Source organism: Notamacropus eugenii, chromosome 4 (assembly GCF_028372415.1).
Source record: "Notamacropus eugenii isolate mMacEug1 chromosome 4, mMacEug1.pri_v2, whole genome shotgun sequence".
Lineage (NCBI taxonomy): Eukaryota > Metazoa > Chordata > Mammalia > Diprotodontia > Macropodidae > Notamacropus > Notamacropus eugenii.
In genome coordinates, this window is record NC_092875.1 from 343404026 (window position 1) to 343419690 (window position 15665).

Below are 15665 nucleotides of genomic sequence, written 5' to 3' on the forward strand. Positions count from 1 at the left end.
CTCCTATCTGTCCTCCACTTCTCTGTGAAGTGGACATTACTAAAGGATGGTCTGATGATATTGTTTCCTTGCTTAAGAAACCACTACTGCATCCAAGATAAAATGCCAATTCTTGTTTTCATGGTCTAACTCTGTTCTACCTTTCCAGTCTTATTCCACATTGCTCAATATCATGCATTCCAGGGTTCATTAAACTTGCTCTCTCTCAAGACATTCTATCTTCTGTCTCCCGTGGTGTTGCATGCCTGGAATACTTTCCTTCCTCACCTGTCTCCCTTGAAATCTCTTGTTTTTTAAAGGCTCACTTCAAGTGTCTACCTCTTTCAAGAGGTCTTTCCTGATTCCCCCACTTGGTGGTTGCCCCATCCCTAATCACTCTAATTATTTTGTATGTATGTTGAGTTTATTTAACTATAAACATGTATTCTTATAGAAGAATGTAAGCTTTGTGAGGGATGATAGGATCTCACTTTTGTGTTTGTATTTGCCTGGCAGAGTAGGTTCTTAGTAAACACTTTCTGTTGTTGATTATGTAGGAGATGGGTAGCTGTTGATGGTTTCTAAAGATGATTATGCAAAATATCATTTTTAACAAAACTGGTGAATAAATGACACTAATTGAGACCTTAATTTTGCTGCACAAGCCCTTAATAGGATGGTTCTGAAGAAAGGGGTAGGAAATATCTCCATTTACGTACCTATGCCTTTCACGCAGTCCACTCCTGTCACTTTATCAGCACCCAGGGACACAAAAGAGTCAAAAACATTATACAGGACCTAAAAGGAGAGAAAGTGAATCAGTTAAGAGTTCATCACATCTCAGACCTCAAATGATTCTCTCCTCCTAACAGGCACTGATATTACGTGTCATGGAATGTAGCACTGTGGCAGAGATGGGGAGGAGGAGGAGAAAGGAAGCAGTCTAGTTTGGAAACAAAACTGTTGGAAGGAAAAATCATCATGGAATAATAATCATCAGCATTAAAAAGGCCAAAAATAAGAGAGGAGGATGAAATGCAATACATTGTCTATTCAATGGGAGGAGAAAAGAACATTCTGAACTGAAATCTTTTCCAATAAATAACCAAATTCAGAATTGTGTGCCATATACGTGCTGTGGCTTTCTGTAAGATCAGCTGTTAGGAGGCACATCTGGCAAGTGCCCTTATCGTAACAAAACAGCGATGACAAACCCACATAAATTAATAAATCATGATTATCAACCCACATATTTTTAAAAAATGAGTTTGGTGTTGTTTTGACTCCTGGCTTATGGGATCCTCACCCCCTGCAGTCTATGTGGGTGTTGATGTTTAAACATTATCCTATCAAGACATTGAGATAAAAAACTAAGAAACTTGATCCTGCATAATTGCTTTTCCTCACTACAGCTTGTATAGACAGCTGTGTTTTCTGTGTCTGAGTTCTTTTAAAATGATGCTAGTTTCTACTACTTTTCCACAAAGTATTCCGCAAACACTAAAGCACTATAACATTTTATTTATATAACCCAGAAAAGGGGATGCCACTAGGGATGGAACAAAATGGAGTAGGTCAGTACTCCTGAAGGTTAATTTTGCCCTCCTTCACCCTAGCCATTAACTCTCTACAGAAGAGAAATGTAAGGTTCTACCCCTCCCTGCCCCACCACCCACCAAATATGCCACTGTCACCTGTTGGGAGTCAACACTAGGCAGGCCTTTGACTATTGGAGAGAAGAATACAAGACAGCAGCAAGGAGTTCCCCTCTAGTATTCTCCAATATGGTAAACAGCTCCACTAGATTTCAAAACATCTCTGTCTTATGGGATAGGCACAGACTCAGAATCATAGGTGTAGAACTGGCAGGGACTTTTTAAAAGGTCATCTAGATCAGCCCCATCATTTTACAGATGAAGAAACTGAGACCTGAAGTCAGAGAAGCAGCTAATCACAGTGCAGGGACCTTGACTCTACATGAAGTCCCTTTCTCCATTGTACCACACGGTGTGGTGCCTTATCCCTCTAGACCCAGGACTTAGTGATCTTTGTGGTAGGAAAAGAGAATTGATGTGAATGTCTGGAAAGTACCTAAAGGTGTGATGAAAACGAGTCTCAAAAACTGATTTTATTCTTGTGAAACTGTTGGCTAGGCTGTAGGGATGAAACAGGAATTGTTTTATTTTATAAAGATATTAAATGCAAAACAATAGAATCAAAAGAGCAGATTTTTTAGCAGCCCCAATTTTTTAGGAGATGTACGTCACGTAAAACAAGGGTGAATTCTCATCTATCAAATAACTGAAACTACTTAGAACTTCAAGATAAAATTTTGAGCTGCTGTTGGTGGTTTAGTAATTATAGAAATAAAAATAGTGATAGAGTTGTATCAGTGGAACTAGGGTTAGTGATCATTCATCTTATTGATGTCCAAAGTATCACCACTAAGAATATTCTGGGAACCAAATATGGATGACTTAATCCTGATTTTTTTTCTGACTAGGTAAACATAACTAAACAGGACAAAAACAATTTTCTTATTGAGAAATGGATCCATTTTCACTCCTCAGACTTCTAATGGTAATCAATAAGTCAGAGCATTTACTAAAGGAAATAAAAACTTTTTTAAAGTAAGGCCTTTTAGAAATGGAGAAGGAATCATGTTTAGCACCATCATTTTGACCTCACTTTTGTATGTGAATGCCTTATGGATAGATTTCATAGATTTCTATGGAAAGACAGATATATACCTTGTTCACACTCCACACACAAAAAAGTGACCTTCAGGTTGTTTTAGCTTCTATTTTTTAAAAAGGCAATGGTCCCAAACAGGTTCATAGTATAAGAAATGGACAATGGTGGTGTAATGTCAAGTAGTGCTATTTGATTTTTGTAATTCTTTGGCTTAATGTAGCTAGTGCATACACATAGCCTTATTATATTCTGTTCAGTTATAACTCTAAATATAGGTCAGATGCTGCTTTCTGTGTTATTTCTTCCTTCCACCTGAGCAGCATAATAGATGGTAGCATCAGAACTATGCAAGCTGGGCACTCCAGTCCTACATGAACCAGGCAGCTGTTGTTCCCTGCCCCGCCCCCCACCTCTACACCTTCCCTCCTTCCCTGACTGTGATTCTAGGAGTTTCAATTTTCCAAACAAGAATGCAATGGGTAGGGAGATCTATAACACAAATGAGGGGAGAGGGGAGAGAGAGAGAGGGGTGGGGTGGGGTGGGGGGGGCGGGAAGCACAAGTAGGAGGTGATATGGGGTAGAGGCAACCAGAACTTTTACTTGATGCTGACACAACTGTAGTCTTCCTGTTTGTAGGTCACTAATTCCCAACACTGATTTTTTAACACCTTGGAGGTATCTCCATTTATGTCAAGGGTTGTGAAATTCTCAAAAGGGTAAGTTAAGATTTTGTGCGTGTGGCACTTTAGAAGAGAGAGGACACATTACACAATCAAATAGACAGCTGGGAACTTCTGGAGAAAAAAATTGCTGTGTTAATCCCCAAGATTTTATTATCCTTTTCCAGCAAATCAGTAAACAGTATAATGCAAAGAGTCTGAAAAGCTATCAGATCTAATAATAGAACACTTTAAAAAGTGGAAATGATTGACTAAGGAGAGTGCTGGCCTAGACTACAGAGGAAAAAAAATCAGCTCTCTCTCTTTCTCCGTCTCTCCCTCTTCTCTCTTGTGTCTCTCTGTCTCTGTCTGCCTGTGTCTGTCATCTAACCACTTCATTTTACAAATAGGCAGAATAAAGACCAGAGAGCGACTTGTCCAAGGTCATATTCTACAAGGTAAAGGCATGGGTACAATAGGCTAGCAATTCTGTATTCTGATTTTTTTCAGCACACTGTCACAATCATTTTATAGTTTCAGATGATTTAGGATGAGAAAGAACCATGGAAATTTAGGATTTAGCCAGGGGTGGGGAAATTGTGACTTTGGGGTCACATGTGGCCTTCTAGGTCCTCAGGTGTGGCTTTTTGATTGAGTTCAAGTTTTACAGAACAAATCCTTTTATTAAGGGGATTTGTTTTGAGAAGTTTGGATTCAGTTGAAGGGCCACACTTGAGGACCTAGAGGACCACATGTGGCCTCGAGGCCTTGGGTTCCCCAACCCTGAGTCTAAGCCCTTCATTTTACAGATGGAGAAACTGAGACTCAATGAGTTATTTGCCCAAGACCATATAACAAGTTAGTAGGAAGCACTACTGAAGTAGTAAAGCTGGGATTTGAACTCAGGTCCTTTGAGTCTAAATCTTCTATATCACTATTAAAAGGAGATTTATCAAGCAGTTATTTTGAGAGCTGGGAGAGCCACCCAATTCCTTTTCTTCTTTCCTGGGATATAAGCCTCGCCAAGGAGAGAATCCTGGGAAGCACTAAAGAGACATCTTATTTCTCTTGGCAGGGGAACAAATGTTTTCCTTGGTTAAAAAAGGTTAATAAATTTTCATGCATTATCATAATACTTAACATCCATCCTACCTTCAGAGTGGTCTGGGTTCACAAAGTATATTTCTAAAGTTATCTAGAGACTCTCGATCACTTTCAGAAGCCTTCTAGTTATCTTTTGGGATGGACTATTGTACTGTCGATGTTTATACCATAACAATCTCTAAGCTATATTTTTCTTTTGAGCAGAAATCTGTCATTTACTTATCACACTAATTAAAATCCAGAAATAATTCCTTTGGTGTCTTAGGAGAAGTATCATCATCCTTCCTCAACTCCAATGGGGCTTTCATGAAGTGACAAGCAGAAATAGATGGGGTAGACAGTCTGTGCGGTCTTTTAGTCCATTAATTGGGTTGTGGATAAAAAATTTGAGAACTACTGCTCTCAATAATGGTGATTAAATATTTTATAACTTTAGATTTATAGAAATATGTAGGTGAGCACTATGTACACCTGTGAGTTTGAAAAAAAAAACTAATAGAAGAAACCTCATTTTAATGTTTGCAAGTTTGAATTAAGAGTAGGTAAAATGGGTCGGTGGGGCTGCTAGGTGGCACAGGGCTCTGTGCCTGGAGTCTGAATGACCTGAGTTCAAATCCAGCCTCGGACAGTATTAACTATAGGACCTTGGGCAAATCACTTAAACCTATTTACCTCAATTTCCTCATCTGTAAAATGAACTGGAGAAGGAAATGGCAAGTCACTCCAATATGTTTGCCAAGAAAACCCCAAAAGGGGCCACAAAGAAGTGGACACAACTGGATTACGACCAAAAAAAAAAAAAAAAAAACCACTGGTGAGAGAGAGAGAGAGAGAGAAGAGAGAGAGAGAGAGAGAGAGAGAGAGAGAGAGAGAGAGAGAGAGAGAGAGAGATAGCCTTGGAATCAGAAAGACCTGGATTCTAGTCTAGCCTCTGATACATAAATAGGCTGTGTGACCCTGGACATTTAACTTCTGATGGCCTCTAGGGAACTCTAAGTTATAGATTAGGTGCTGATTTGCTTTGGTAGTGGGAACTTACTCGCTGGGAGCTCTTTACACTGTTGAAATCACACGTGCGGCTTCTCCTCTTTTCCTCATTCCCTTCCCCACCCATTTCCCCGCCCCCAAAGGGCTCTTAAGCTTACTAGTTAAGATAGAAAGCAGCAAGAAGACTACCAGCTGCTTAAACAGATATTTAATGTGGGCAAAAGTATTGAATAACAGTAAGTAAGGGAGTCAGTAAAACACTAGATGCAAGGGGTCTGGAGAGCTATCAGATTTAACAAGAAGACATGCCAGATACATGCCTTGATGAGATTATGAATTTCGTAACTAAAGAGAATATTGTAGATAGAGCAGAGTTAGGTTTCAGTCAAGTTTTCCACTTAGGAGAATTGGACCAAGTTTTATCCTGGTATTGGTGGCAGGGTCTTGTCATGGCCTATAGTGCAGGACAGGAAACACATGAAGGAATGGGTATTTCCTAGGCATTAGCAGAACTTTTCAACTGTTTGGTTGTGTGGAATTTCAAATCTACTGAATTGTTTTTACCTTGAGTTTCCAATTATTTAGCAAAAGGGAAAAAAAAAAAGCTGCCACAAAGCTTTAGGCAGAAACTACCAAAAACCAAACCCTCACCACCACCTGCTTACCACGGTGACAGCATCATTTAGTAGTGACTCCCCAAAAACGATGATAAACAGGACTTCATTGACATGAACTTCTTCAAAAACAGCCAGAACAGCCACAGGGTCCACAGCAGCTATCAAACTGCCGAACAAGAGGAAGTCCAGCAATCCAATATTGAGCTCTCCTAGGAAAACAAAGCAAGTGACAAACCACATGGGAAACCACCACTGAGAAGAGTCCCTGGAGCAAATCCACTAGCCCTCAGTTCCAGCAAAAATTAGTCACATAAAGAACTGTGGATTCCTCAAGATAATCTCTTGGATGAAGTAGCAAGATAATTCAAATCCCATTTCAGATGTGTGGGTGTTCTCATTACTAGCTACTAGATCCTCAAGAAGTTTCCAGTGGATCAGACTCCTGAGTGAAAGGAAACAGTGGTCCAAAGTCAAACTATTCAGAGGACTGAAAAAAAAACTTCAGTTTGCTTTTGGCAGATGGAGTGCTCTGCCTTGTTACAGCCTCATAGCAAAAAAGACCCCAGATCAGGCACCGGAAGGGTCCTTGAAGTAGGGACATTTCACAGATTCATATGATCACAGATTTAGAACTAGAAGGGACCTTAGGGCCATTTAGACCAACCACACCATGTCACAGAGGAAGAAATCAAATCTCCAAGGGGTGAAGGTACTTGGTCAAAGTCACATAGTTATAATGCCTGAAGTGGAATTTGATTCCAAAAGCAGCATTCTATCCACTATTCTGGCATGCATTTCATTAAGAAATAATTCATTACAAAATAATATTCTCTATTAACAAAAGTTTTGTGGCTCAGGAAGAGTTGGTTGCTGGATGAGTGGTTGATAGATCCGGTTCTGGGAGATCTGTCTTGTTCCATCCCATGAACCAGACAAGCAACCAGGTTTATGAATGAAACTTAAAGAAATATGTAATTTGGCTACACAAGAACTCATGTGACTGTGAACCAACCTTTACCTAGGCATGCATTCTTTGTAAGATATCAAAAATGAGTTATTTTTCTAGGTGCACTTTATACCAGGTTCATTTCATTAGTAATTTACAAGCATATAAACAGTTCGGAAAACCCACATAATCCCCAAGATAATGCTAGTTATATGACACTCAGTCTTCTCAATCCTGCAAGGATTCTCTTTCTTCTATAGCACCAAACACGTGATAAACCAGTATTTGGAGCAGGCCCCAAACAGAAGGTACTCTTAGGTTGTTCCCACTGGCATGCTGCAAGATAATTTTCCACTATTACCATGCAAGAGATTAACGGATGGTCTTGCTTCAAAAGCTACAATTTGAGTATTCACGTTTTGGCTCCTTGCCTTTTTCAGTGGTCTATCTTTTCAACTTTGTCCACTGACATCATATTCAGTTAATTCACAAGTTAGTTCAAGAATGGTAGAATGATATAGTGAAAAGGGCACTGTGCTTTGGAGCCAGAAGACTGGGGTTCATCCATCCATCCATCCATCCATCCATCCATCCATCCATCCATCTATCCATCTATCCATCTATCCATCTATTTATCTATCTATCTATCTATCTATCTATCTATCTATCTATCTATCTATCTGTCTGTCTGTCTGACTGTGACTGTCTGTCTGTCTGTCTGTCTGTCTATCTATCTACTTATCCATCCATCAATCTCAATATTCATACATTCATGTATGTATGTATCCATCCACCCATCAATCTGTCCATGTAGCTATCTATCTATCCAGCAGTCTATTCATCCATCCATGTATCTATCTAATTTTCCATTCATTCACCAAAATAAGTCTTCTTCATTTCAGGCCCAGTACTGTACCACAATCTACACACACAAACCCACATCCACATATATATGTATATGCATATAGTTTTATATACATATATTCCACAGAGGACTGAATATATATGTATAGTTAATATATACACATATATATTATATATGCAATACATTTGTATGATTATAGATATATGTGTTCCATCTCCCTATTCAACATTATTTCTATTTTATGTTTCTACACATTTGTGCAGGTTGTTTCCTTGTCTTTGGAGTAAATTCTCCCCTCATCTCTATCTTTCAGGGTCATTTGCTTCCTTCAGGGCTCAACTCAGGTGCAACTTTCTCCAAGTCTACTCCAATAACTCCCAGTTGCTAGTGTGCTTTCCCTCCCCCAAATTACCTTATGCTGTATTTATTTGTAAATATAGTGCAGTGGATAGAGTGCTCAGATCTGGAGTTAGGAAAAACTGAGTTCAAATCTAGCCAAACTCAGACCACACTAGCTGTGTGACCCTGAGCAAGTCACCTAAACCCTGTTGGGCTCAAGTTTTTTCATCTGTAAAATGAGCTGGAGAAGGAAAGGGCAAACCACTGCAGTATTTTAACCAAGAAAATCCCAATTGAGGTAACAAAGAGTTGGACACAACTGAAATGACTAAAAACGAATGCTTACCAGTCCTAGTATTTCTCTTATACATTTCTCAAGAACAGACGTTTTTGTTTTTGTATCCTTGGCACCTACCACAGTATCTGACACACAGTAAGGATTGATCAACCATTTGTTGAATCAAACTGAATTTCAGCAACAATACTGACCACGTTTTGTGCGTGTGTGTGTGTGTGTGCATATTTGTATTTGTACACAAAAAGTCAGTTCATTCCCCCTGAGCCTCAGGTTCCTTACGATCTGTAAAGTGGTGATAACATTACTTCACTACCTGCTTCACGGGATGGGTGTGAAGAACATGTTTGTAAAACATACAGGGCTATAGAAATGTGAGCTATTACAGTCACTCAGCTGCACAAACCATTGTTACTAACTGCAAGGGAACCCCAGAACACAAAATATAAACAAATCAGGTAACAGGCACAGAGGCTCATGTTACTCAGTCAGCTTGGCAAAGGCTTAAAGCATTAACCAGCTTTTTCTAGCCTTTCCCTGCTTTACCCTGGTGTCTACATTACTCCAAAAGGCTCTGTCCTGGGGACCATTGTCTTTTCTCATCTTTTACCTAGATCTTTGACTCAAGCTGAGCTCTCTAGCTCAGTTTCTCTAAGTATCTGGCAAGAAAATATTACAACAAAAAAACAAATGCAAAACATAGACAATATGGGCTCTAGGTTTACCTCCACTTCAGGTAGAAAATAATCTCCTTAGAGACAAATGAATTCTGATTCTGTTCAAAGAAATTCCCAGACTATATTATTCTCTGTAGTTGGCACAGTACTCTCCTTTTTAGCTGAGTTTACCATTTTAATGAATACATCTTTGCTTCTCCTGATTTCTCTCTCTCTCTCTCTCTTTTCTCCTCTCAAAATCTTGGGGAACCACAGCTCCCAGTACCTTTACAGCTTCACCCACCAGAATCCACCATCGCCCTTCCTAAACAGCGCAGGAACATTTAAAAGATCTGGGTAAAGTTTGGCCAGAAAAGACTTTCTCTCTTTCTTCACACACACACACACACGTGTATGTATGTATATATACACACATACATATATAGTTATAGACTATATGTAGTATATACTATATAACTAATATTATATGTGTATGTATATATGTATATGTGTATATGTGTGTATATATATACATATATATGTATATGTATATATATACACGAGAGAGAGAGAGAGAGAGAGAGAGAGAGAGAGAGAGAAGGACAGAGAGAGTTACTATAGTAACTGGCCCCACTTTTTTTTTGAGGCAGTTGGAATTAAGTGACTTACCCAGGGTCACATAGCTAGTAAGTGTTTGAAGTCAAAGTTGAACTCAGATCCTTTTGACTTCAGAGCCAGTGGGTGCTTTACCCATTGTGCCATCTAGCTGCCCCGAGATAAAGTTGCTGTCTTAAAGTATTACGGAAGAGGAGTTAGACCTGTTCTAACTGACCCTTGAGGGGATACCTGGAAGCAATGGGAGGAAGTTGTGGCAGTAGAGAACATGCAGGATTTGGAGACAGGGAGACCTATTAGGACTTTTTTTTTTTTTACTTACCTCAAGCCTAAACTTGCTTGTTTTCAGTAATTGACATATAGCACTTTAAAGCTGCAAAGTACTTCATTTGAGTTTGGCAGCAACCCTTCGAGGTTAGGCAGCACAGGCAGGATTATCTTCATCTTATGGCTAAGGATACTTCTCATATATATACGCATATATATGCTCATATATATGGATACTGCTCATATGTATGCATATGTATATATGTATACATACATACATATACATACACACACACATACATACATATATATTTATATGTATATACGACTCTCAAAACTGGAATAAACTGCCTCTGGAAGTAGTACATTTTCTCTCACTGAAACTTCCTCAGTGGCTCCCCATAGAGAAAGCCTTCATGCAAAGACTGACCAATGCTGGATGTGTAGGAGGATTCTCACAGAGGGAAGGGTTGGTTTCTTCCAAATCTCTGACTCTGTGAATGCTCACACCTCTGGGCATATCATTATATTACAAATATCCCTTCATCATGTCAAGAGGAAGGTAGAGAGCTGGGCTCAGAGTTCAAATCTTGCCTCTGACATCTTCTGGCTACATAATCCTGGACCAGTTACCGTCCTTTGCAGTACCTCACTCCAACTCCCTGAGGCTGTAAATTATAGAACAGGTATGACTCACTGCATTCACAGAGAGTTTCCTCTCTGACACGAGCTCTTTATTCCAACGCAATCGCAGGATCAGCCCATGGAAAATGTCGGTCCCTTACTGAAAAGTCTGCAAAGGGCTTTCTATTGGCAGTGCCCCTTAGGTCAAATGTTCTCCCAAGTCTATTAAGTTAGAAGGATCTCCTGTCCCACTCACCTCCTCCATGAAAGCTTTCCTTACTCCTTGAGGCCACAATAATTTCTCTCATCTTTGTAGTATAAATGTAGTCACAGTTTAGAGCTTAATTGCTCTCTAATTCTTTTTGGTGTGTTAATTTTGCCTCTGCAGCTATACTATAAACTCCTTGAGGGCAGAGTCTATGTTTTAGACTTTTGTATCTCACAGGCCTGGGAAATAATGTAATACAGTGGTATTAAAATTGAAATACCAGAGTTCAGGTCTGTAATCCTGGGCAAGTCACTAAACATTTCTTAGACTTTGTTTCACCCTGATGACTTTTGTAAACATTGAAGCCTCTTAGAAATGTGAGTTTCCTAATACTTTCTGCTCTTGGGTTGTGATTTTCCTGGTATTTGTGAACACAATTTACATTTTATCATATTCAACCCACCAGTATGGGATTCCATCAATCTACAATGACTGCTGAATTTAGGGGTATTTCTCTACCACTCCTCCTACCCCTCAACAATACATTTCCACAAATTTGTATGAAATAGCTTCTCCCTCAAATTTTCTTTTAAAGATTTTGAAAGTTTAATGAATTCTTAAGGGAAGATCAAAGTTTCCAAAGGAAACCTAGAGCTACCAGCTATTATCCCTAGGATCCTCCCCTGAATGGTAGCAGTTAGTACCCTCTAGATCATGTAGGTCCAACCAATATAAACGTGATAAATATTACTTTTGTTTCCCTCTAAGACCTCACATTGGACTTTACCATATTCCTCCCTGCTCAACTTTCATTCAGTGCTGTGTAGTATGGCTGTCTGTGTTTGTGTCTTATCCCCTAGGAGGAAAAATGAACAGCGCAATTTGAGGTCAAAGGACTCATATTGTGTTCGCATCTACTACTGAGGTGACCTGGGGCAAATCACTGAACTTCTCAAAGCCTCAGTTTCCTTGTTTGGAAAATGAAAGCTTTGGACTAGATAACCTCAAAGTTCTCTCTCATCCCTGAACTGATGAGCTTACATCATATCCCAACTTGGTGTTTCCCTTAATGACTAGCACAGAATTTTGCACATGAAAAGTGTTTAAAAATGTATGTTGAAATGAAGTCTTTATCTAACATTCACACTGTCCACATACGTGTGGTCAGATAAAATGTACATGTATGCTTGCTCCGTGTTTATGTGCATCTACATACATAGTTATAAACTAAAGTATGACATGGAAAATAATTTTTCTAAATCCCTTCTCTAACCCACTCTTTAGCCACTAGTCATTTCTGGTATTCTGCCTAGGTAGGGTTAAAAGGAGTGAGAAAATAAGAGTGTAGAAAAGAGAACAAAGATGGGAGATGGAAGAAAAAGAAGAAAAAAAAGAAAGAAATATTGGTGAGTAGTGGCAGGATGCAAACACAATGACTTCACATAGTAATTCCTTGGGAACATACATGTCATCAGTTGCCTGCTCCTAGACTATGGTGCTTTTCACTTCCTCTTGTTCTAACCTAACAGTGACCTCAGTTCTTGAACCCACAAGTAAGTGATCAAATGAGAAGAACTCTCTAAGGGCTGGGGAGGGTTGGGAAGCACATCATTGGCTCCTGGCCTCTTACGCCATGTTCCTGCATGATGTGAGGGTACTAGTGCCAAGGTGCTAGGTCTAGGATGTTGGCCAGTTGAATACATTGCTGTACAGGCAAGTGGCAGTGAACACAAGCTGGCATTCTCTCCAGGCACACCCCCTAAGGAGAGCAATGTAGCAGACTGGAGGCTGCATCAGCTGGCAATCAGGATCTTGTCTCTCCAATGGGCATGTCATTCCCAAGGAGGTGGAAGGGAAAGTTTCTTTGTGCTATCTAGTACTAACCTCCCCAGGGCTGCGTGGTTGATATTGCCAACACCACAGGAGCCATCTTGTCAACTTGCTTCTACAACTTGCATTGTTTCATGAATAAGCAGAAGTTAAAGGAGCAGTGAATTTTCAAGTGACTTTTCAATGGTAAAGTTTACATATCAGTCTTTTTAATCTTGGGAAGCATAGATCTTACCACTGAAATCCACAAATTTCAATATTCAATTTCAGTAGAATTCAAAACTGCAAATTTCTTATTCATTTCCTGTCCTCCCTGTATTTCAAGCACAGGTGGATTTCAGACACAAATTCCCCTTCAAGGTTAGTCAATCTTTAAACACTGGTTGACTCCTATCATTTTCTCCCTAGTTACACTCGAGTTCTTTTGCTCACTCCATAGTTGTGCCCCTTAGGAAGGCCACATAACAAAAAACAAACCAGATAATTTGGTCGAACTATCAGTAAGTTCAGTAATAAGAAAAATCAGTAAAATTGGTGATAGGGTGCAAGGTAGATAGATAGATTGTTGGATCATCTCATAGCATCAGAGATTTAGAGCTGGACAGGACTCATGTAACATCTTGTTAACTCGTTGCATGTTTTCAAGTCCATATCTCAAAAAGCCAACCTGAAGAGTCACTTATAGCTTATGCCAATAAAGAAAACTTTGGCACTGTCTACTTTGTTGAACATCTGTCCACTGTACTAGTTCTCAAGATCCAGATGATTTAAGAGAACTCAAATTTCATCTGGTGAGGATGACCATGTCTAATTAATGTGGGAGATCCACTCAGTCAATGTGATGAGAAATGTGTGACGATCAGTATATAACCACCACTGAAATCTGTCAGGTGAATTGGGACCTTGGGAGGACTCAGGATTTATTAAAATTTTCATCAAATCCAGTTTCCATTGCCAGAGAAGGGGTCAATACTATTTGGAATTGCTTTGTTTCTATCCAGTAGAGGGCAAGTATGCACCCATAAGGATTCAAAATATTCATTGCAAATGGAGTCAAAGGTTTCTATTTGAGTAGTTACCTAGGGTCTAGTAGAAAGCAAAGAGGAGATCTTTATGGTTAACTTTTCTAAAAAGTATTAATTACATTAGTGTATGAAGAAAAAGCAGTGCCTTTTCTTACCTTCCTTGTCTGACTTAGGGGCCAAAGCACTTCTATAACTTAAAAAAAATCCAATACAATCCTAATTCAAATAATAGATGAAAATTAAACACAAGCTGGTTCATAGAAACAAAGACCATCATCAACCAATCCTAGTTATCACTCCTGTCTTAGAGTAGAAGTACTTAACCATTTTGTTATGGACTCCTCTGGCAGTCTGATGAAGCCTATGGGCCCCTTCTCAGAATAATGTTTCTGAATTCATAAAATAAAAAACAGGATTATAAAAAAAAAGAATTATACTAAAATAGTTATCAAACTTTTAAAAAGAAATTCACGGACTCTGTGATCAGGACCATTGTCTTAGAGGGCTGTACATCCAGAGGGCAAAGGCTAGATAATTTTCAACGTGCTACTTTAGTATCTATTGAGTAATGATGATGATGACATGAAGAGAGGCAACATGACACAGTCAATAGCAAGAAAGACACTGGTTCAAGTTCCATCTCTGACACGTGCTCAACGTGCGAACGGGAGCAATCATTTAACCGTTTGGTGCCCCAGACAAGGCGCAAAGCCCTTGCTGATCACATTAGTAGAAGAAGTTCTCTCTGAGAAGCACCCCACACTATCATGATCATAAATCTAGCAAAAAAAATATTACATGAAACTGGAGAGCCATGCTTGGGCCTCAGTTCAGAGAGTGGTATTTTCAGATAGTTGTTTATCACTAGGTGATTTCTATCTTAATTAGTGATAAGTGTAATATGCTTGGCCACTATATAATTGTGCTGTTATAATGGATAAACACAAGGTTCAGCTGAGGTAAAAGTAAATGCTATTATGGTTACTACTCTTAAAGATCCTTTCATTCTGTAACTCACCCAATTGCCATGTGCTTATGTCTCAATTTGTAGGGCTCAAGGTTCCCAGCCAAGTATTTCTTTGGTCTTGTCTTGTCCAGACTAGTTTCCTTCACCTTAATAACTTCTGACTATGGAGTAATTGGGAGACCTTTAGTTTGGAAATGAGTTTCATAAACCAGATACTAGAGAACCAAGGTAGTTTGTTCCAATAAAAAGTACTGATGTTGTCTGCATGCTTTATTTATTTATGAAAACTCAAGTTGCTCCAAGCATACAAGAAGCTATATATAAAATGGGCAAAATTCTCCTGGGAATTCAAAGAAATTTCTACTATCATGATGACCATATTCAATAAAAATCGGTTTATTGGTCTCAACAACAGGAACTATGAATATCTGTTGCCTCTTGATGTGAAGATGGGTAGCAACAGGCTCAGAAGATAGAATGAGGAGAATAGCTGGTTAGCAGAGCTATTTGGAGTAGCACCATAGCAACCTAACCAAGATGCCAGTTCACTCTCATGTGGGCTAATCAGCTCTGCTCTGATTCCCAACCACAGACTGTGCTCCAACCTCAGCCATTCATCATGTGCCCTGCTAGTCACACAAATCCATCCTCCATAAACGGAAAAGCAAAGAAAAAAATGGCCTAACAATTGTGGGTCACTTGCATTATCTTGACAGAAGAATAGCAAAACATTTAACTTTTTCCTTTAGGTGTAGAGTCCCAGACTGAAGCCATGAGGCATAGTATATGAGTGAAGCAATGGCTGTATACAGACCATGTAAACCTAGAGTACACTACCCCTCAGGATTCTGTTTGGGTGCAGCAAAAGTGTAAAGGAACAAAGCTTCCACAATTGTACCTAAAATTCATCAACAAACAAAAATGTCAGTTTCAGCTGCCAACAAGATGATGAAACTGTCATCCCAAACATAATGTTCACAAGAATGA

The 15665-nt window shown here is 39.2% G+C and overlaps 1 protein-coding gene across 3 annotated transcripts in view; it reads right to left on the minus strand.

Annotated features, from left to right (window-relative positions):
* SLC9A3 (solute carrier family 9 member A3) overlaps window positions 1-15665 on the minus strand; it is a 135355-nt gene that overhangs the window by 51642 nt on the left and 68048 nt on the right. For all 3 annotated transcript variants that reach the window (XM_072605309.1, XM_072605310.1, XM_072605308.1), the window contains exons 3-4: window positions 6090-6250; window positions 699-777 (exon numbers count right to left, since the gene is read on the minus strand). In XM_072605309.1, the coding sequence (XP_072461410.1) occupies window positions 699-777; window positions 6090-6250 (240 nt within the window). The remainder of the gene's footprint in view (window positions 1-698; window positions 778-6089; window positions 6251-15665) is intronic.